The following is a 22,178-nucleotide window of genomic DNA, read 5'->3' as shown; positions in this document are numbered from 1 at the left end:
TCAATTAATATGAATACAATCATAGTAAGTGATTTGTACAGTGTACTTGATCTGTTTCCTGCATTACATGTAGGCCTACAATGTTGATCGACTCTTGGTGAACAAACATTCTCTGTTCTTGTGAAAAGTATGCTTTCCCATGACAGTGTTCTCAGTTTTGTACTGTATCTTTGTCATATATTGGAAATAAATGATCCAGTACTCTTAATAAATGCATAATATGTGTATATCATGTTTTGCTTGTTTTTTCCTTGGTAAAGACTTGCGATCAACAACTGAACAACAGAGAAGTTAAAGTTGTCTGCTCATAAAGTATTCATCAAGGTAAATGATCAACAGGTGAACAAGAAGGTGCAGCTGACTTTTTTACACCGTCCTGTCGGTAACAACCTGTCTTCTGAGAAGCGTGGGTGAAAATGTGAAGAACCGACCAGACTATTTCAGGTGCATAATATGTAGACTAGAATGTGGTATTTCTTTTCAAAGTTGATAATCTAGTAAATATATTTTACTATAATATTATCATCTACATGGATTTAGTTATTTTAATATAAAGAGATCCTCAGCATTTAACTAACACAACTGAAATGATGGTAGATATAAAGGTTTCCCCTTATTGAGTTTGTAGGCTATTATACTACAGTAAACTGTTGATCTACAGAGAAAGAAAGAGAAGATTACTGTTATCTGGACACTTGAAGGGATGCTTCGAGAGGAGATCCCACCCAGTAAAGAGTAGGCGGGTCAGAGGGAGGTTGGCACACAGGCGTCATCCCACTCTTGACACAGAGACCAGACGCTTAAACTTCTGTCTGTGCGAATGTACTGCTACAGCAAGGAAGTATCCTCACCGGAGAGTAAAGACAAAAGAGTCGAACGCGTTTCCCCCTCTTTCAACCAACTTATAGCCTATTTTGGAAGGGATCTGTTTTTACAAGGCGGAACCACTATTCTTTCGATTTTGACATCGACGTTTTCAAATTAAATAAGCACTGGACTCTTATATTTTGTGTTATGTGATAAGTTCAAAAGCGGATTTCCAGATATTTTACCGTTACTGATATCTGTTATGTCCCGCTACTGAAGCAGTTAGGACATGTTTGATTCGTCCAGGTGAGTGCAGGATATCGCATGCTTTGCTGTTTTTAATACAAGAAATAGACAATAGGCTGGAAAATTGCATCGCTCTTCCAACTTTAGGTTACTTAAAAAACCCGAAGAATTATAAAAATAGTCTCCATTATCTAATTTATCGATTTTACAGAATTACGTTGTGTGTTCCTAAAGTGTTTATTCTGTAGTTTACCTCATCAAATTGGATATAATTTGTTTTCGTAAATGTAACCAAATGTAGGTTCTATGTTATCCGCGGCACGCTTTAGACGTCGTCGGTGCCGCACGGTGATATTAATTAAACCAAAAGTGACTTCGTGCCTACTGTGTATAATAATACTTATGATTCTCATAATCTTGGACAATCATCAAACACTAACCGAGTTTATATTAGTTATGCCAGAAAATAACATTAATACATTGCAAAGTTTACATGTATTTCTTTTGTACGGCAATTCGCCTAAGCATAGTTTATTCTTGGTATAAATGCGATTACATTATAAACTATTTTATTTTGAACTATAAACTGGGTTAGGTCCTGGATGCCAATTGGCTAAGCCGTGGTATAGAAGAATACTAGGTGTATCCTATTTCCCAAAATTACTTGTCTACCTTTCCAATGACGTTGTTAACCAGTTTAATAGCAATAACACCTCGGGGCTGCGGTACATTATACCGATACCGCGGCTAAGGGCTGCATTCAAGCAGCACGTTGCGTGGTACCTGAACACTCATTGCCTCACACTATGCCTAGTAGGTATACTATATAAGCCTGTTTTTATTTTGATGTGTAACTTCTGTCTGGTGACAAGGATGAGAGAAAAGCACCTGTTTGTTAAGGCACCTGTTTGTTGTTTTACTTTTGTTTTCCACAATAACCTACCCTCGCCTTACAGCCAATCCAGCAATAAATGATCACCCCTTGAAGTTAAGCTACTACGGGGTACTGTTTTCAAGTGATTTGGTGTTATTAAGGCAACTGGATACGTTTATTTCCATTTTCAAAACAAAGCCAAGGCTCAAAAAGAGAGTCTGCTTCTACAGCCGGTGGGGGGCAGTAATGTCCCAATAGGCCAGCCGATTGGATGCATTTCATTTGGCGTAATGCCTGCCAGTGACTGAGGCTTTAATCCAATCAGGTCTGATTTTGACACAATGTTCGTAGAAAAAAAGTTTTCATAACAGTGGGCCTGCTGCGTGACGTTCTTGCTGTAGTTCGTCGTCTTGGCTCTTTCAACGCTTTAGTTAATGTCTTTCAATTTAACTCTGTAATTGCCGGTGGGCTAAACTATTTGATATGGGTAAGTATTTATAGTAGGCTTCTGAAAGTGTTATTTAATTACAATGCAGACAGTAGCCTGTAATACAGATAGAGTGTAGCATACGTTGCATGCGATCCATATTGACAAGACAGCATGTCCATGCGTAAATTGGAACCAATTCGTGCATGAAATGAAGTTCAGATTGGATTGAGATAAAATTATAACTAGTTTTGGCATGGGGATTCAGGCTATTCACAACTTTTATTTAATGGAAGTAACTTGGCTTGACGATTGGGTTTATTGTGACGCAGTTACTACGGCTCGTAACTTCATGCCAGTTTTTTTCCCTGCGAGAAATGCGGCAATCAGCACTTCAGTCCAAACAATGGAGGGACGTGTTGAGGAGTAACGGGTGGAGTCAAAAAGTTGATAGACGTGACTCGACCCACTCTCGACCCTGTGGGATTTAACCATGCGCGTTCTGTTTTATTACACATTCCATAAAGTATCATTGTTTAGGCGAGTTACGTTGATGCCACGAGGCAACTTTACAACAAATAATTACAATGCACCGTCTAATTTATTAAAGTAGCCTAACTCTGATACTTCATCTATCCTACAGACCACAAAATCGGTCCAATGGCACGACCACCCTAATTGGGAGAGGGAAAATCGGAGAGTCGCATCCCTGTGGCGGAGCAACCTCGAGTTCCAAACTGTCAGATTACCCCCAGTCCTGCGAAGGGAACCAGCAGTCACGGGGAGGAATAATGATGCCGACGAATAGTCTGCTTGGTTTCCAGTCGAGGTCGCCTCTTTTCAGAACAACATCCACGTCCTCCAGTGGATATTTTTCGTTCGACTGCGACTCTATTCCAAGCTCGCCACTACTAAGAAATAACAAGTCGACACAGACTCCGAGCCCATCTAGTCAAGTTATTACTCACGCAATGAGGCGCTTGTCTAAGCCACAAGACACCTGGCGAGGTTATGGTAAGGCTCGCACCCTTTTATCGTGTTGCACAAACAAAACTTGTCACTCACTGTCCAGCTACAGCTGGCTTCGGGTTAGGAGGTGCACTGGGTCTGATGGCGTACAGCTTAACAATTTAACCGAAAAATAATAACATTAGTGCGCTGCCTTGCATTAGAAGGTGCAACTTGTTCGTAAATAACTAACCCATACCATTTGACGAAATTCCTTTGCTATTCCAACGTAATAAGGACCACATTTAAATAGGGTGTGATAACATTATAAAGCGCTGATGCGTCTAGGTTTGTTGCGCGCGTATTGTTCATTGAGCGAATTGAAATTCAGGTGTTATATTTACTATCGTAGTAAGTACCAGATATGTATTTAAGTACACTACCTTTGAAGTGTTTGGGGTTACTTGTAAACTTCCCTGTTTTCCATGAAAACACATAAAATGAGCTTGAATTGGAAATATAGCTAAATAAATAGGGAGTATGGCCATTGAAGGTTAGAAATTATTTTTAATTTAACTAAAGATTGTCCTTCAAACTTTGCATTTGTCAGAGAATCCAGCAATTACAGCCTTGCAGACCTTTGGCATTCTATTGTCAATTTGTTGAGGTGATCTGAAGAGATTTAACCCCATGCTTCCTGAAGCACCTCCAACAAGTTGGATTGGCTTGATGGGCGCAGCTTTCTTACCATACTGTCAAGCTGCGTCCACAACAGGTCAGGGTTGAGATCTGGTGACTGTGCTGGTCATTCCATTATAGATGTATATTCTTTTTATTGGCCAGGGATATGGATTTTTCTTTGGGATGCTGGCCTTCTAGGCAGAGTTGCAGAGTCGCCTCTTATTGTTGACATTGAGAATGAGGACCTGTGAGGCATCTGTTTCTCAAACTAGACACTCTAATGTATTTGTCCTCTTGCTCAATTGTGCATTGGGCCTCCCACTCCTCTTTCTATTCTGGTTAGAGCCAGTTTGTGCTGTTCTGCAAAGGGAGTAGTACACAGTGTTGTACAAGATCTTGAGTTTCTTGGCAATTTCTCGCTTGGAATAGTCTTTATTTCTCAGAACAGGAATAAACTGATGAGTTTCAAAAGAAAGGTGTTTGTTTCTGGCCATTTAGAGCCTGTAATCCAACCCACAATTGCTGATGCTCCAGATACTCAACTAGTCTAAAAAAAAGGCCAGTTTTATTGCTTCTTTAATCAGCACAAAAGTTTTAAGTTGTGCTAACATGATTGCAAAATGGTTTTCTAATGATCAATTAGCCTTTTGAAATTATAAATTTGGATTAGCAAACACAATTGGAACACAGGACTGATGGTTCCTGATAATGGGCCTCTGTACATCTATGTAGATATTCCATTAAAAATCAGCTGTTTCCAGCTGCAATAGTCATTTTCAACATTAACAATGTCTACACTGTATTTCTGATCAGTTTGATGTTATTTTAATGGACAAAATGCTTTTCTTTATAATACAAAGACATTTGTAAGTGACCCCAAACCTTTGAACAGAAGTGTATGTGTCTAGCCTACATAATTATGTGAACACGAGCCAATAGGTTGATTCATTCAGATCTGTGCCTAGCCTCTGTTTACTGCCTTATTACCAGATACCAAAAATCTACTAGGACCCTGACAGTGTGAGTCGTGCTGGCCCATTGTGCTGGGCCCTGTGTGTGGGTATGGCTGGCCAATTGTGCTGGGCCCTGTGTGTGGCTAGGGCTGGCCATTGGGCAGGTCCCTGTGTGTGGGTAGGGCTAGCCCATAGGGCAGGACCCTGACAAGTGTTTAGTGCTGGCCCATTGTGCTGGGTCCTTTGTGTGGGTAGGTCTGGCCCATTGTGCTGGGCCCTGTGTGTGGGTAGGGCTGGCCCATTGTGCTGGGCCCAGTGTGTGGGTAGGGCTGGCCCATAGTGCTGGGCCCTGTGATTGGGTAGGGCTGGCCCATTGTGCTGGGCCCTGTGTGTCGTAGAGCTGACCCATCGGGCAGGTGCCTGTGTGTGGGTAGGGCTGGCCCATTGTGCTGGGCCCTGTGTGTGGATAGAACTGGCCCATAGTGCTGAGCCCTGTGATTGGGTAGGGCTGGCCCATTGTGCTGGGCCCTGTGTGTAGGTAGAGCTGACCCATTGTGCTGGGCCCTGTGTGTGAGTAGGGCTAGCCCATAGGGCAGGGCCCTGACTGTGTAGTGCTGGCCAATTGGCCCCAGTACAGTTCTACTCATTTTTACACATTGGAACACAGTGGGTTTCTTTCCAAATCTACAGTACGTTTGCTGCAGTTCTACCTAACTGAATGACAATCAGTGTCTGATATAGGCTAAGAGGAAAAACTGCTTATGCATCATTTGATTTCCAAATTGCTTCTTGCCCCTTGTACTCACAATAGTAGGCTCAAACCTTGACCAGCTCAGAACCCCCTAGTGGCCAGGGAGCCTTGGCAGCCGAATACTGTGCCTATGAATATTCATACAAACCTATGGTTATTGTGTGTGTGCTAGAACAAAAGGTGTTTGCGTGTGTGTGTTATTGGCACCTGTGCAAAGATTGCCCCGAACCTCAATAACATTCTCTAACAAAGCATGTGGCCATAGAAGACAAGATAATATGCACAAGATGATATACACATGGACAAAACAAGATCTGTTCACTGCATAATAGAAATGATTGGATTACCTGATTCACTTGTGTCCTTGGTTCACTTGTGTCCTTGATTCACTTGTGTCCTTTTGTTTGTGTTCACTGTTGCAGATGCCACATGTAGTGAGTTTGAGTCAAAATAGACCCCTTGTGTCTTTTGTCAGCAGTAGACAGGTTTCTTTTCTGCTCATTCTCCTTAGGAGCCAGCTGATAAGATGGACAGATAAATGTCTATCTGTAGTGTTTTACACAAATCAGTTATCCCAAAGAGGCTATTTTTAATGAATTTTAATGTTTCTGATATTGTCTCCAGTCATTTCTTTAGGTAATGTCTGAAAATAATGTTTGTACAGAATAAGATACATGTTCTGTAGTTTTAGTGTGACCAATACCTTGTTATCCAAAGGACATGCTATGGAAGACTTATTGTCTTTTGACTCAGATATTGTGTTTTATCTGTTGATCAGATATGATAAAATGACAAGTGTGCTCTAATGTGTTCTAGTGATGGGTAGCCTACATGTTTTACGGTTACTTATTGGAATATTATTTTTGACAGTCGTGTCAGCTGTACTGTCACTTTTCAATTCCAGTATCCGCTAGTAATGTGTATTGTATGTTGCTGGTTTTACAGTTACACAGGCATGGAGTTTGGACTAAGTGTGGAATGTAGGCCTAAGAATTGTTTTGGATTGATGCAACTGTGTTTGGAGTTATTAGTATGGCATCCAATGGACTGTCACTGTGTTCCATGTTGTTGATAATCTTTAATGATATTTATAAATGTATAGCTTGTTTGAAATATTTCACAACATTGCTGTGTCCACTTCCTGCTTCATTCGTAACAGCATCGTAAGGCTGTATAACAACTTTCAATATTATAGGACATTGCTGAATATTCAATTACTGTTACAATGGGGATCTTGAGAGGCGAAGCAGTCTAAGACACTTCATCAGAATGCTGAGGCGCCCACTACAGCCAGGGTTCGCACAATGCACTTACTGGCGTGTGGCCGGGAGTTGCATAGGAGAGTGCGTATTGGCCAGCACCCCCAAGGGATGAGGAGACTTCTTTGGATTTCCTTTACTCATCGTGCTCGAGCAACTCACTCAGGCGGGTCAGGAGCCTGCTAACAAAACTGATGTCTTCATTAGAAGAAATGTTCCCTTCTATGCTCTGATACCAGGAACTTCCTGGTTGAGAAGGCAGTGTGAAAATAAACAGAACAGCCTTGCAGGACATGTCTAAGTGGACTACCAGAGACTTTTAGGAATAGCTGCAGTGAGACAAGGTTATCATTACAATTGGATATCACAAAACTGTGGTAAAACTGATGATTCTGTCTGCTAAAAAATTGTTGTGAAACATTATGCATGCAAGATCTCAGAACCAGCCCTATATCCTGTGAAGAACTAACTGAACTGCTAAATCTTAGCTCTTGATGAAGCCCTCTCCAATGGTGTTTGTACATACCCTGGGGAACCTGTATCTATAAAGCTTAAGCTGGACATTTTTCTGGAAAATAGCTGATTTTGTCAATATTCAAGGAAATCGGACTGTAAGGTTCCATTTGCAATATGTATGGTATTAGGAATTCGTATTTTTCAATAAGTACATGGCCACTCATTCGGTTATTAGGTGATTGTTGTGCAGATAGAATCTCAAACCAAGTTAAAGGTGGGTTGCAAAGATAACACTTAGTCTTTTTATAGTATTTCAGTGTCAATTGACTTTCCTCAATTCTGATACATCACACATTTTAGGGACAAAATAAAGAGCAACTTGACAACAATATTCTAGTCTCATGGTCAATATAAATGTATAACGTATGTGTATATATAGCTATGTAACGACATCCTATTTCTGCAGCCCTATTACAGAGCCATCTGTGCAACGTGACAGATAATACTATAAATTACATATCATAAAACCATTACAGTGATATTATGTTGTTATGCCCTGGAACTTGCAGTTAAGTGTTTCCATATTAACATACGGTTAAACTGATATTGCAGGGCCCCTGGGGAATATGAGAAATATTAGACATTGTTTATGACACATGTGAGTCATACCAAGAGATCAGAACACATTCATATTGACAACTAAACCACACTATAGGAGCCATGCAGCACATCAGCAAAGAGTGATATTGGACTTTTCTTAGTACTACTGGTTTGTTACCAGATTGTGTTCCAAAGAGTTTTGACAGCAGTTTGCTCTTTATCCCCCAGAAGCGTGGCCCACCCCCCACCACCCCTATAGACCACGGCCACCACCAATAGCGGGGGACATGCGGCCGGAAATACTGATCGGTCAGGAGCTTCAGCGCATTGGAGATGAGTTTAACAACCTGTTCATACATGGGGTGAGTGGTTGCAGTGCTGAGACTTGAAGTGTGCTGTACGCTTAGAGAGTGTTAGAGCCTCCGGAAAACCTGTTCTGTTATCCAGTTGATCCATTCTTTACACTGAAATGAACAATGATTCAAACAATTCCTTCTGATGAGATACACAGAGGTGAGTTAGTGGCTGACTCAAAGGATATGCTCCACAGGCACTTGGAAACCATTATGTCAAGGTCTTGATCAGAGTTGTCACTACAGGCAAGGGAAAGTGAACCTTCCCATTTTGAAACTGTCAATAATTTAAGTGTTGTCTCGGAGATGCCGCCAGAATCTTGACGTCGTGAATGAAGAAAATGCCTGTGTAGCCATCTGTTTTCTTTTTTACTACCTAATATTTCTGGAGGTTGCATCACCTTATTTACAAACCATATCAAGGACCGCACTGTATTAAATTGAGCTGATAAGATGCTCAACTCACCATGTGCTATTCTAGATGATTTAATGGTTGCATACACTCCATGTCCTTGACCTAGCGTAGACACAACTGTGCTCTCATTTCCAGCGCAGTATGTCTTTATAACATTGTTCAAAATAGCTGCTGGACAGGTTCAATAGCTACACTGTAGTTCATATTGCAAAAGGAAAGATAATGGGAAATCTGTGTTACAGCTATTGCATGTTTTCAGATCTACAGTATGTTGTCAGGTCTTTTTAACTTAAGACAATCTCTGGAATGTGGTGATTCATACTGTATTTAGCTTTAGGACAGCATACTCAAAAGATATTTGTGGGTTTTCTTATTTGAGGGTATCATATGTTGAGCATCTTATGGAACAATTTCTCATATGATCCATTATTGTAGCTCTCCATCTGATCAGACTTGAATGGGCTGAAATGAAAGGCCTATAAAATGTTTACTAACATCATTTTGAAAGCTGTCAACAAAGCATGTTATCCTGTTTTGGAATTAGTTAAGTGTTTTTTTCGGTGCCAGTTCATATGCCCATGACATCTGAATACATTTGTAATATGTTGTCTTCATCCTTATCTCCAAGGGTCGCTGTCTGGTCTCAATAAAGGGGACCATTTTGTCTGTATAATTAAACAGATGAGTTAATGCGCTGACTTTGTATCGGCATACTAAAAACACTGACTGTTTTTAAATGAGTGTTTGAGGATTTGCTGTGAGGTGAATAGTGTGTTACTAATGACCTCTGGGTTTCCATCAAAGGCTATTTACACACCTTTTAGCAGTGGGGGTTGTGACTCAGACAAACATTGTAGAACAGAGCAGGGCTTTTCTCTGTGTGTGTGTGTGCGTGTGTGCGTGTGTGTATGTATGTGTGTGTGAGAAACTGCACATCTCTTGCTTGGCTAGAGGGAGGTGTATTTTGAAAACAATGAGCCTAATAAAAAGTGCAAAATGTTGTGTTCTATGTGCCGTGTTCTGATCTCAGATGTTTGGTTGGCATCTGAGAGAGTAGTCTCTTCATAGAATATAGGATCATGTGTCTCCCATCTCACTTGTCGGTAATCAGAATATTGCCTTGCTTATATTGCTGCTTGCGCCATATGGATAGAATTCTGCCCTACTTCAAAGATGAATTAAAATAGAAATCTGCTCTACTTCAAAGAGGAATTAAAATAGAATTCTGCCCTACTTCTAAGAGGAATTAAAATAGAATTCTGCCCTACTTCTAAGAGGAATTAAAATAGAATTTTTATCTACTTCTAAGAGGAATTTAAATTCTTCCCTACTCCAAAGATTAATTGTGAACGCCTTACACCTCAATCACACTGACAGCATTATATATATATTTTTTACAACATATGGGTTCACACTGTGTGTTTGAAGAGTCCCCGCCAAATACACAGTATTTCAAGCTCAGTGCCTTCATACCCAGAACAACAGCCGTTGGTGACTAGTAATTAAATGAATACGCATGAAAAAACGATGTAACAATGTAACAAAAAACATTCCTCAGAAACTATTATTTAAAATAATGATTTTGTTATCAAACATGTAAACTGATCAATTTAGCCATCTGGTTAGATTGCTAGAGTTGTAACATCCTCTGGTTGGATTATAGATTCATCAATGTCAGTAGAAAACAAGCAACTTAAAAAAAAGGAAAACAAGAAAACGATGTCAACACAGCTTTCAGATTTGGCTTATTTTGTATGTATCAGCACCACGCAGTTCTTGATTCAAAGACCACAATCCGCACATAAGACAGCACACAAGACAATGTTCAGTGGGGAGAACAAGTATTTGATACACTGCATATTTTGCAGGTTTTCCCACTTACAAAGCATGTAGAGGTCTGTCATTTTTATCATAGGTACTCTTCAACTGTGAAAGACGGAATTTAAAACAAAAATCCAGAAAATCACTGTATGATTTTTAAATAAATAATTTGCATTTTATACCATGATATAAGTATTTGATCACCTACCAACCAGTAAGAATTCCTACTCTCACAGACCTGTTAGTTTTTCTTTAAGAAGCCCTCCTGTTCTCCACTCATTACCTGTATTAACTGCACCTGTTTGAACTCCTAATCTGTATAAAAGACACCTGTCCACACACTCAATCAAACAGACTCCAACCTCTCCACAATGGTCAAGACCAGAGAGCTGTGTAAGGACATCAGGGATTAAATTGTAGACCTGCACAAGGCTGGGATGGGCTACAGGACAATAGGCAAGCAGCTTGGTGAGAAGGCAACAACTGTTGGTGCAATAATTAGAAAATGGAAGAAGTTCAAGATGACGGTCGATCTCCCTTGGTCTGGGGCTCTATGCAAGATCTCACCTCGTGGGGCATCAATGATCATGAGGAAGGTGAGGGATCAGCCCAGAACTACACGGCAGGACCTGGTCAATGGCCTGAAGATACCTGGGACCACAATCTCAAAGAAAAATCCATGGATTTAAATCCTGCAGCGCACACAAGGTCCCCCTGCTCAAGCCAGCACATGTCCAGGCCCTTCTGATGTTTGCCAATGACCATCTGGATAATCCAGAGGAGGAAGGGGAGAAGGTCATGTGGTCTGATGACACAAAAATAGATATTTTTGGTCTAAACTCCACTCGCCGTGTTTGGAGGGAGAAGAAGGATGAGTACAACCCCAAGAACACCATCCCAACCATGAAGCATGGAGGTGGAAACATCATTCTTTGGTGATGCTTTTCTGCAAAGGGGACAGGACGACTGCATAGTATTGAGGGGAGGATGGATGGGGCCATGTATCATGAGATCTTGGCCAACAGCCTCCTTCCCTCAGTAATTGAAGATGGGTCGTGGCTGGGTATTCCAGCATGACAACGACCTGAAACACACAGCCAGGGCAACTAAGGAGTGGCTCCGTAAGAAGCATCTCCAGGTCCTGGAGTGGCCTGGCCATTTTCCAGACCTGAACCCAATAGAAAATCTTTGGAGGGAGTTGAAAGTCTGTATTGCCCAGCGACAGCCCCGAAACCTGAAGGATCTGGAGAAGGTCTGTATGGAGGAGTGGGCCAAAATCCCTGCTGCAGTGTGTGCAAACCTGGTCAAGAACTACAGGAAATGATCTCTGTAATTGCAAACAAAGGTTTCTCTACCAAATATTAAGTTCTGCTTTTCTGAGGTATCAAATACTTGTCATGCAATAAAAAGCAAATGAATTACTAAAATATCATAGAATGTGATTTTCTGGATTTTTGTTTTAGATTCTGTCACTCACAGTTGAAGAGTACCTATGATAAAAAATGACAGACTTCTACATGCTTTGTAAGTGGGAAAACCTGCAAAATCAGCAATATATCAAATACTTGTCCTCCTCACTGTATATACAGAACTACATACGCTATAGGGATCAGGTGTGTCCTTGGTTGTGTCTTTAGTATATTTCCAAGTCCCAGATTTCAGAACCGTTTTGAAATGTCTACCTCTTTCATATAAATACTTTCTCCATTGAGACTCCAGCATTGTCTGATTGGATGGCAGAATGTTATAGCACCAAGTGGATTGCAATGATAGATGAATGTTTTTCTTTCTTCAATATAGCCAAGTTCAGGAGTTTGTGACTGAGAAGAGGAAGTGTCAGGTATAGTGGACAGCTAAGGTGGTTACTGAGGGAGTAGGTGTTTTGCTACATGGTACTGTAAGGCTTCGTGACTGCGTGGCTTCATTATGCTTACCCTGTGGTTAAGAATCTTTATTGAGCCTACAGCAAGCTAAAATTAGCCAATGGTCTGCCTTTACAGGCCTTACTCACCCAGCACCACAAGACCAGGTCAATCCAGTCCCAGCCTAACTCTCTAGACCTGATCATGTTCCATGGACATTTTGATCCATGGACCCATTTGAGACCAGGTAGAAAATGTGTTATACTTTGTAAGAAGTGATGATTTTCTTTTTGAGTTAGTCCTCGTGTGTGTGTGTGTGTGTGTGTGTGTGTGTGCGTGTGGAGGTTTCTATACTCAGGTTCTATGATCTGTAATTCATGTATCAGTGTGTTGTTAGCTTTGCTGTTGTAATTAGTCTTTTCTGTGGACTGACATAGAAGGCTTCTATTACAGGGCTGATAAATTATTTGAAAGTACTCGTAGTACTATTTGACTCCAGGTCTGGTGAGATGTCTATCCAGTGGCGAATATACCAGAAATTGTAGTAGTTTGAGATTCGAAAGGAACAGCACTACGCTGATGCAAAACAGATGTGTGGACAAAGAAACATGCTGTTATTCTAAGAGAACTAATGCCTGCATTTTACACCTTAAATAACTTAGTTTTCACAAGGCAGCTGACTTATTTGTGGAGTTTTTATTTAGTTTTTCAATTGAGTTGGTTACTCAAGAGGGATTTCCCTTAGAATGCAGGGACACCCCAAATATTTATTTTAGTGAATGACCTGCAGCTTTTATATTGTAGAATGAGACAAATATTGTGTGTGTGTGTGTGTGTGTGTGTGTGTTTGGTAACTATTTAAGTAACTGCATAACTAATCATTTGTTTTGATCAAACAAAAGAATAAGCCCTGAGTAGCACAATGTTGTTTTTCCTGTAAATGTATTAGAGCATACCACTCTATGCCTACACACCCCAAATATCTGCACACATTTTGTTTCCTCTGTTGAAAATGAACAGGACTTCCTTTTTATATTGCCGCAAACACAACCGTTCATCCCCTAAGACTAATGTGATAGTGTGCCCAACACAGCAATATTGACACAAAGATTAGAAAAACCAACTATAAACATACTGTAACAAAGATACAGCAACTGTGGATGCTTATTTAATGCTCAATTATGCTTGCTCAATTCAATACTGTGTACAGACATCACTGGCACACAGGTTCACAAGCATATCCTGGAGTTTCACAGGAGCACAAACACATGGAAGAACACAAACATTAGTTTGTCTTGGCCTCTGGTCTGATTGTGGAGCGAAGCCGCTGGCCCTCACACGTGGAAAGGTGTCAGGAGTTTGGGGTAAGGTGGGGAAGGATGACTAGAGTGAGTTGTCTTGATAGGCTTGTTGTCTTGTGTTTTTAGGGTCAGCATGTGCGTGACGATGAAAATACTGCCACTCTGACCACAGTTGAGCTCAGACATGGCCAGCTGTGTGTCGCTGGCCAATGTGATCAGCATACATCAGCTGCCTGTCTCCTGCATACAGCAGTGGTCATCCTGGTGGTCAGATCGTTATGCACTGGAGATGGTTCACTGAGAATATGTCTGTTTCTTTCCTTGTGCTGTTTGTTGTAATCATGCCTGAAGGTGACGTGCTAAAATAATTCACTCTTATTAATCACGATTTTAAAGTGTGTTCAGATTTCGCCCTAAATAAAAATCTGTTAGAAAGGGGTACATTATGTTAAGGACATAAAGTTGTGTATTTGTAAAAAATGAACAGTGGTTGACGTGGAATTAAATGTTTAGGGGCAGTTATTTTCCCCCAAGACCAGGGTGTCACCACAAAAACTTGCGGTGACTATTTGTAGCCCATGTAAATCTAAATAGAAGGTTGCTGTTGTCTGATCCCACAGTTCTACCATCATCTTCTATTGTGCTCCTGATCAACAAAATACCAGTTTTTATTAAATTATTCCCAAATAAAAGTTTTGGGGAAGAAATTCATAAACTAGATTAAACACGACTGACGTGACCACTTTAATGCATACATACATAATTAATCACGCTAAGAATTGGCTATTTACAGTACTTAGACTGTTTTATATGCTAGGGTCCTACTTGATGCTGAGATCATGTCTCACTCTCTCCTTTCCTCGAGCAACAACACACATTTGTACCTGAGCATACCATGCAGGGGCTTTTGTACCTGAGCATACCATGCAGGGGCTTTTGTACCGGAACATACCATGCAGGGGCTTTTGTACCAGAACATACCATGCAGGGGCTTTTGTACCGGAACATACCATGCAGGGGCTTTTGTACCAGAGCATACCATGCAGGGGCTTTTGTACCAGAGCATACCATGCAGGGGCTTTTGTACCGGAACATACCATGCAGGGGCTTTTGTACCAGAGCATACCATGCAGGGGCTTTTGTACCAGAGCATACCATGCAGGGGCTTTTGTACCGGAACACACCATGCAGAGGCTTTTGTACCGGAACACCATGCAGGGGCTTTTGTACCGGAACATACCATGCAGGGACTTTTGCACACACAATACCTCAGGACCTGTTGGAGAAGAGACTCAGAGGGGAAGCACCCCTGGCCTTATTGTTCACTGAGGTTTTGGAGGGGGGTGGGGATATGGGGTGTAAGGAGAGATAGGTTCCCAATTTCAGACAACGTGGAACAGGGCAAGTCCAGCGGTAAAAAGTTGCACCGTTGCAAAAAACATTTGTCAGTACCACGCTACGGAACGTATAACCATCCAGTCAAGCTCTGATAATGGATGGTTATAGCTAACACCGTTAAGCATTTTTATTAATCGCACAGACCAACACATTAACTTTGACCGCCCTAGTCTGAAGTAAAAGGTGAATGGCACTATTACGCTGTGTGTTGTAGCAAGTATGCTTTATCTTGTATGTTTGTGTATCTGTTTAGTGTAACGTATGTGTATACAGGAGTGTGTGAATGTAACATGGAATGTTGTCTGTGTCGTCCACAGCGTCTTGGGGCAAGAAATGGTCAGGTTGCCCAAGCAAACCTTCCTCAGATGCACCAAGAACCTGCCTTTCTACTGTGGATGGGCCTCCTGATTGGTCGACTATTACAGATCATTTGGCGGAGAAGATAATAGGCAGACAGAAGCCTCATTCCTATAGAGCACACACCTGGGAGAATTCTGTCAAATTATGTCAAATGTAACATTTTCAGAATGGATCCTCCTGCAAATGTGCACCTATACAACTTTTTCTTGATGTTTTTTTTTTTTTACTTTGACTTAAGATTCCCTGATCCAGGATAACATGGGAGAATACATTTGTAAACTTTTGGGAATACTGTCTTTGGGAATTCTGCAACACCTGGAATTTGCAACTGTGATTCCTGTGTGGATTTGGAAAGATGAGCCAAATCAAACCACCAAAGATGGAGTTGCCTGTTACGGATCCCTCACATGAAATTTTCCATGTACATACTGCTTTGTGGAGGTAACATGTGCCTTGTACATTTTCTTAATTTTTTACTGTGCTTTTTTATTTTTCTGGCAACAGTTTATCCTTTATATTTAATTTGTTTGTGAGTTCAATCATAGTCAGATTTGGAGAGTTTGGGCTGTGTCTGTTCCTTCTGGTCCTCATGACATCTCGCTGTTTTTCTTCCTCATACGAACTTCATCTGCAATTCTAATTTGATGTTTCCGGTTCTGTGTCCGCTTCCATGGAACCAGATTACACCTGGTTAACAGAGTACTTTGAAGTCCAGGAATAGGTTCTTTATTAACTTTTCACATGCTGATCTCAGACAAATGAAGATACATTTTCTGGCATTAATATTACCATATTAATATAAACTTACATATATGGACATTTTGTGGATATATTTCCTATTCTAAACATATTTGCTACGAATATGCAAAGATTTTAGAGATTATCAGAAAAAACGTTGATACCAACTATGATGCCTAAATCAATTATGTCAAGTGTACATTGTTTCCCCCTGCCGTAATGATCAATCAGACATTATTCCATTTATTATGTAGCCTTTGGCTTTGACAGGCTGACAGGAATGGGATAGCTGATCATGATCTGTCCGACATTGGCTACTTGGTAGCTACTTTCCAAATTATTGTGGGATAGCAATGCCTGGCAAATCAGGGAAAAGTACACTATTCTATTGTTATTGCTGTTCATTCCCTGCCCAATGTGTAGAATATTGTCTGTAATTTTACTTGGCGTGGCATGAGAAAAAGATATCACTCAGCTGACACTCATGTTGGCCCAGTTAAGTCCCGGTCAGTGCTGCCAGGTCCTTTAATGCTCATAGAAGCTTTGCTGGAAAATAACCAAAATCTGAGTACCAGGGGAACAGGGGTTTGTCATTGGAGAGCCACACTCTAACATTAGCCAGAGGAACATTAGCCACAGCCAATGCGTTTAATGGCAGTTTGAATGGGTGGGATAACTCACTGTTCGTGAAAATGTAGATGGGTAGACCCGGACATAAACACGCAACGTTCAAATTTTAAAGAATTTGATCTATATTCAAATGTTTTAAAAGTTGATGTGCTTTTGACCTGTGGTGGTGTAAATGTGTTTTTAAAGAAGTTAAAAAGTAAAGAAGGTTCCCTTCTGATATTGAGTGTTTCCATATTCTGCACCATGAGTTGTGTTTTAATTGTATTTGTTCCCTTATATGACCAACAGATTGAGACTGTAATTCTGCTGTTTGGATTCTATTAATAAGTACAGTATAGGTGTAGATAAGCCTTTCTGCCTGATCACCACTTTTACATTCATTTATTTTTGTCACTGTTGGCATTTGATCTGAAACCCCATTTCTTCCAAATTATATTTTATAGTTGCAACCTTGTCACATCACAAAAACTCACAACGAGCTCGAGAGAGTGGAAGATCAGGACATGCATACCCTGAAACACTGCCAGCCAAGTGATTCTGCATCTTTCGCATTGCTCACTCATCCATGAAATTAGCAAAACCAACATTGGGAGGATAAGACATGCTTCTTTGTCCGAAAACCTAAATTTTAGCTTGCAGACACCCAACCTCCATGAGGGAGTCAGTAAAGCTAAATGAAAATGTCTCCGGATGATGTCTCCCCCAATCCACCTCAGATTCCCAGCCAAACACCAGTATGAGGCAATGTGTAATGAAAATATTTTCTAACGTATTTATTTACAGTTCGTTAGAGGATTTACATGCCAAACATCTGCCTTTTAGATTTATTCTCAAAAATATGTTTTTCTGGCCACGTACCCAAAAAACTTGAATGGTATCTGCAAACGCAATATTTTTTAAAAAAGTGTATCATGTGTTTCATTCTGTCATGTTATTCTTGGTACAAAAATGGCGTATGGCTCTGAAATGTGTTTTAAATCTTGGATGATGATTTTTACTGGTGTGGTCGAATGAAACCAAAGACATGTCAAAAGTATAGTATTTTAGAAGGGTGTCATGTCTGTCCAAGAAAATTAACTGAGAGATGAATTGTCACCTCAATCAGCAAATTGTTCCATGTACTGTAGATATCATTCCATTCACGAACAGCATAGTTCATACTGTATTTTTTGTGGATAGAGACCAGACCATTGAAAGAAAAGAAAATGTTTCAGGACATTTGTCTGGAAAGATCCATGAATTTTAACCAGTGTCATATTAGTGAACAAAGTGCAGATTTGTTTGTCCTACACTATGATTACTGTACCCAGAATTCAGTCTGTTCAGGACCCCTTTGCACTGAGTGCAGACTGACATTAATGATCTAGCTGACTCACAGGACCCAGTACCTTTGTAGCAAATTTCCTTTTTTTTTTTTTATCCTTTCTAATTTGCACTGAAATGTTTTAAATTGTGCAATACTGCTGTGCCTGTATAAAGCCTTTTTCATCTTTTTAAAAATGTGTTTCTGGAATCTTTCTTCATTGATGATTAAACCACATCCTTTTTCATAATAAGCCGATGCCATTGTTCTATAACTTGAATCACACATTCAAAATCACAATGAATATCAAAGTGAGTTCATAGAAAGTGTGACCAAATGTCTTTAGCCTAAACTCTCATTTACACAGCATACAACTGTATGCATGTCTTAATTTGTATCATGCAGTAAGAACATCTTAATGGAGAGAGATGGTTCATGAACCCCTTAGCATTTTGTGTATTTCTGCAGGAATATGTACTTATATCATCAGATATTCATCTATTTACTAATTCTAGATTAATCTTTGTTTTACTGTTTCTGTCACTGACTCTTGTGAATTTGCTTAAATAAGGCAGTTGTGTAATGCACTGCATAAATGCACTGATTGCTGTGTTTTCTCAGAGTAAAACATTCTGAAAAAGACGAATGTCACAAATTCCCCAAACATTTCAGTTACATCTTCTGAAACGTTACTTCTGATCTTTGCTGTTTTTAGCTGTTACTTTCACAGCTGGAGCTACTTAAGATATTGTTTTGTTTTTATATATTATAGATATGAGAAACGCAATCCTAAACCAACTTCCTTAAAAAGGTTGTAGAAACTGTTTATCAAAGTAGTGTTTATCTTTTACAAGTAGCAGATAAACACAATGTCATTGTAATCAAATGACAATCAATCAAATGACATCTGGGATACCAGATCCTAAAGCTCCATTTCACTACAAATTTAATTAGCAAATTTGGGGAAAACAAGGTCAAAGAGTTTTAAAAAAATAAGTAATTTACTACCTTTTAATTTCTTTATTGAGCAAATTGATCCAAGATCAATTGTCTTTGTTGGAATACATACTAGATTCAAACCATTAGATTCATCAGGTCAACAAAGTGTATTCAAGTTGTCAGAGCTGTAGCAAAGAATATTATTACTTTTTGTTATTACCATCCAAATAAATAATAATTTCTGTCTTTTTTGTTTCATCAGTTTCACTGGACCTACAGTACTTTTAGGATATATAATGAATACATGCTAAATGATTTATCTAATATAGAACACACTTGATTTGTGTATCCCTGTTAAAAGATTGAGTATCTCTTCCTCTGTGCGGTGGCCATGCTTATCTCTGATAATCTGCAGGACACGGAAAGTACGGTATCTTCCCCAGCTTGGCACAAACAGCCCAAGATAATTATACATCCGTATTCAGCCAGTCATTGGCTTCTTCGCTCAGCTCCATGTGACTCAGTCTAGGGTAAATTCCACCCTGTACAGAGAAACCTGTTAAACACTGTGGAGAATGTAGAGCGAATTATAAGAAACAATACAGTACTGACACAACAGTAGGTAGGTTTTCATTCAGATCAGACTCCAGAGTGTAAACATTTGGTTTAATTATGTGCATGACCTGTGAAATGAGTCAAAAGGAATGAGCAATGATGCACTCTTTCTCTTGCAAACTTAATTGCAAACTGCAAGGTCATGTCCCTCATCCTGTTTCACCTAAATACATTCTACACATAGTTCCTTCTACTCACAAGGAACAAACTTACCACAGTGACCCATTAGGTGCACCATGATGGATTGTCTGCCATTTTGATTGTCTGCCATTTTGAATTTTGTGAAATAAATGTAAACCTCTGACACCAAATGACTGATCTACAAGAAACTTGATATGCAGTATTCATTGTCACTATTGATCAATAAACATTAATGTGGGCGGGGCCTGGCACATCAATGTATACAAGTAATTCAAAAACAAGGTATTTGTATTACAGCTTTTGGTACATATGCAAGTACATTTTAATTGAAGTAGTTTAGATGATGTGCTTTTCCAGAGCGGCTTCCAGTGGTGTGCATAATTTGTGCCCACTTTTTCACAATATTGACCCCACAACCCTGGCATACTGCTTGGGTAGCAGGGCAATATACATGGCCCTTGACATTTTCAAATGACAGTTTAAAAGGCAGACAGGTGGATACAATCAGGAACGGGTGGCTGGATAGAATGCCGCACTTACGGGATGATGCATAGAAAAGGAAATAAGGCAAGACTAGAGAGAACAGACAGAAGGTTGAGAAATTGCAATTGCAAACCTGATTTTTCACCACTAAACAAGGCAAGCTACTGTAGCTATCTAACTAATATAGTAAGCTTGGCTTGGCTTGACTAGATGTAACAGCAGTTAACAGCACATATGCTCATTTTTCCTAGCTACATTAACTAGCTAGATAATTATGCTACCTGTCTGAATGTAATTTTTTGAATGAAAAGGGGTCAGCAAGCTCAAACAGAGTTGGAGCCAATTTGGTTAGTGACAGTGCGTTTGTACTAGTAACACTACAGTAGGTAAACATTTATAGTTGATATGTGTCATGCTCGATTGAAATGAGTCTCTTATCACAATTCTGTCAAACAACGGTACCATTTGCTTTTGAATTGAAAAAGCAACATCATTTTCTAAACCACCAAATGAGTTAGAATGTTGTACTCAAAGTGTAATGCCTCTGTGGATAAGAAGGTCCAACTTTTAAAATTAGTCCTTGGCTAACATGTCCTAACCAAAAACAAACTTTGGGTGATTTTCTCTAAACAATAGAGTTAGTTATTTTTTTTATAACTAACTCTACTGAGCTCAGTTTGGAGGATTATAGAATTTTGATCAATTGCTTTGATATCATTTTTACATATTTTAAAGTTTAACAGTTGTGTTCACAAATCACAATAGGTTTTGGGATGAATGTGACTATGCTAGGTAAACGTGCATCAATGGCTCCCATGGCACCCACAGACACTGATGTAAAGAGTAAATAACAAAATGACTTCATTCCACAGATACATCCACAGATCCTCCAGCAAGTAAAGTATGGTTTCTATTGCACTTGATTAACTTAAATGAAATTGACACGTCAGAAAACCTTATTGCTCCACAGCTACAACTATAACTGACCAAAAGTGATAGTCACTACCGCAATTCTTAAAGGTAAGCAAAACCCAAATTGTTAAAGAATATTTATCGTCAACAGTTACATGTTAATAATAGCTACAGACTGTACTGTACAAATTTTTGAAAAAAATAAATCCCAGGTAGTAAAACTAAGAAAACTGACGTATATCTTTCTTTCTAGGTTCATGATGCCATCTTCAGTCACCAAGTTTGAAAAGAAGGATGACTTTTCTTGTTCACATTTCTGTAAACCTGTAATTTTCTCCAACTAAAGATTAACTAAAGCTAGTAGTTAACCTGTCCCAATCCCTGGCTTCTCCAGAATCAGATTCTTCCAGAAAGATTAATGCCACTAAAGTTCCACATGCTAAATCAGAGGATATGAGCTTTGAGATATTCTTTATCCTGATGTGTGTCGGTTTGTTTTCAAGCATCTGACAAATGACTAGAATAGCCTTCAAAAGTCTAAACCCTCCCTGTTTTTTGTCTAGCCCCTTCTCCAGTCAATCAGAGATTAGTAGTGAAGAAGAGGGAGAAAGAAAGAGTAACAGCAGCAGTGACGAATTAGAGTGAGCATTCAAGTGAGCAGACGTTTTGATGAGACATACCTTGCCAAAACCATGCCTAAGGAAACTACAATTACCTGCAGCACACAAAGGCAGTAAATAGAAGGGGAAAACAAAAAAAAAGACACCTGTTTTCTGTTCTAATAATATCAATGTTGTCTATAAACGATGGTCCCAGGATACCAGGTGATGGCTTTGTCGACATTGCTGGTCATCACAAGCCTACATACAAATCATCAGGACAGCGCATGATATGCTCGTCTCTTA

The 22,178-nt window shown here is 39.7% G+C and overlaps 1 protein-coding gene across 1 annotated transcript; it reads left to right on the top strand.

The window, feature by feature from the left end:
* Positions 1 to 818: 818 nt before the first annotated feature.
* Positions 819 to 20,820, top strand: bcl2l11 (BCL2 like 11). The gene is made up of 4 exons (XM_010869724.4): positions 819 to 1,113; positions 2,998 to 3,368; positions 8,231 to 8,364; positions 15,470 to 20,820. Exons 1-4 carry the CDS (start codon positions 1,097 to 1,099, stop codon positions 15,596 to 15,598), a joined length of 651 nt encoding a protein of 216 aa, XP_010868026.1. The 5' UTR covers positions 819 to 1,096; the 3' UTR covers positions 15,599 to 20,820.
* Positions 20,821 to 22,178: the final 1,358 nt, after the last annotated feature.

This window comes from Esox lucius, chromosome 6 (assembly GCF_011004845.1).
Source record: "Esox lucius isolate fEsoLuc1 chromosome 6, fEsoLuc1.pri, whole genome shotgun sequence".
In the NCBI taxonomy this organism is placed as follows: domain Eukaryota; kingdom Metazoa; phylum Chordata; class Actinopteri; order Esociformes; family Esocidae; genus Esox; species Esox lucius.
The sequence above is the reverse complement of the archived record's forward strand: the minus strand, read 5'-3'. Positions and strand labels throughout refer to the sequence as shown.

Coding starts and splice junctions, on each gene's coding strand:
- bcl2l11 (XM_010869724.4), top strand. Junction 3,369..8,230: donor AGACACCTGGCGAGGTTATG/GTAAGGCTCGCA, acceptor TTTATCCCCCAG/AAGCGTGGCCCACCCCCCAC. Junction 8,365..15,469: donor ACAACCTGTTCATACATGGG/GTGAGTGGTTGC, acceptor TGTCGTCCACAG/CGTCTTGGGGCAAGAAATGG.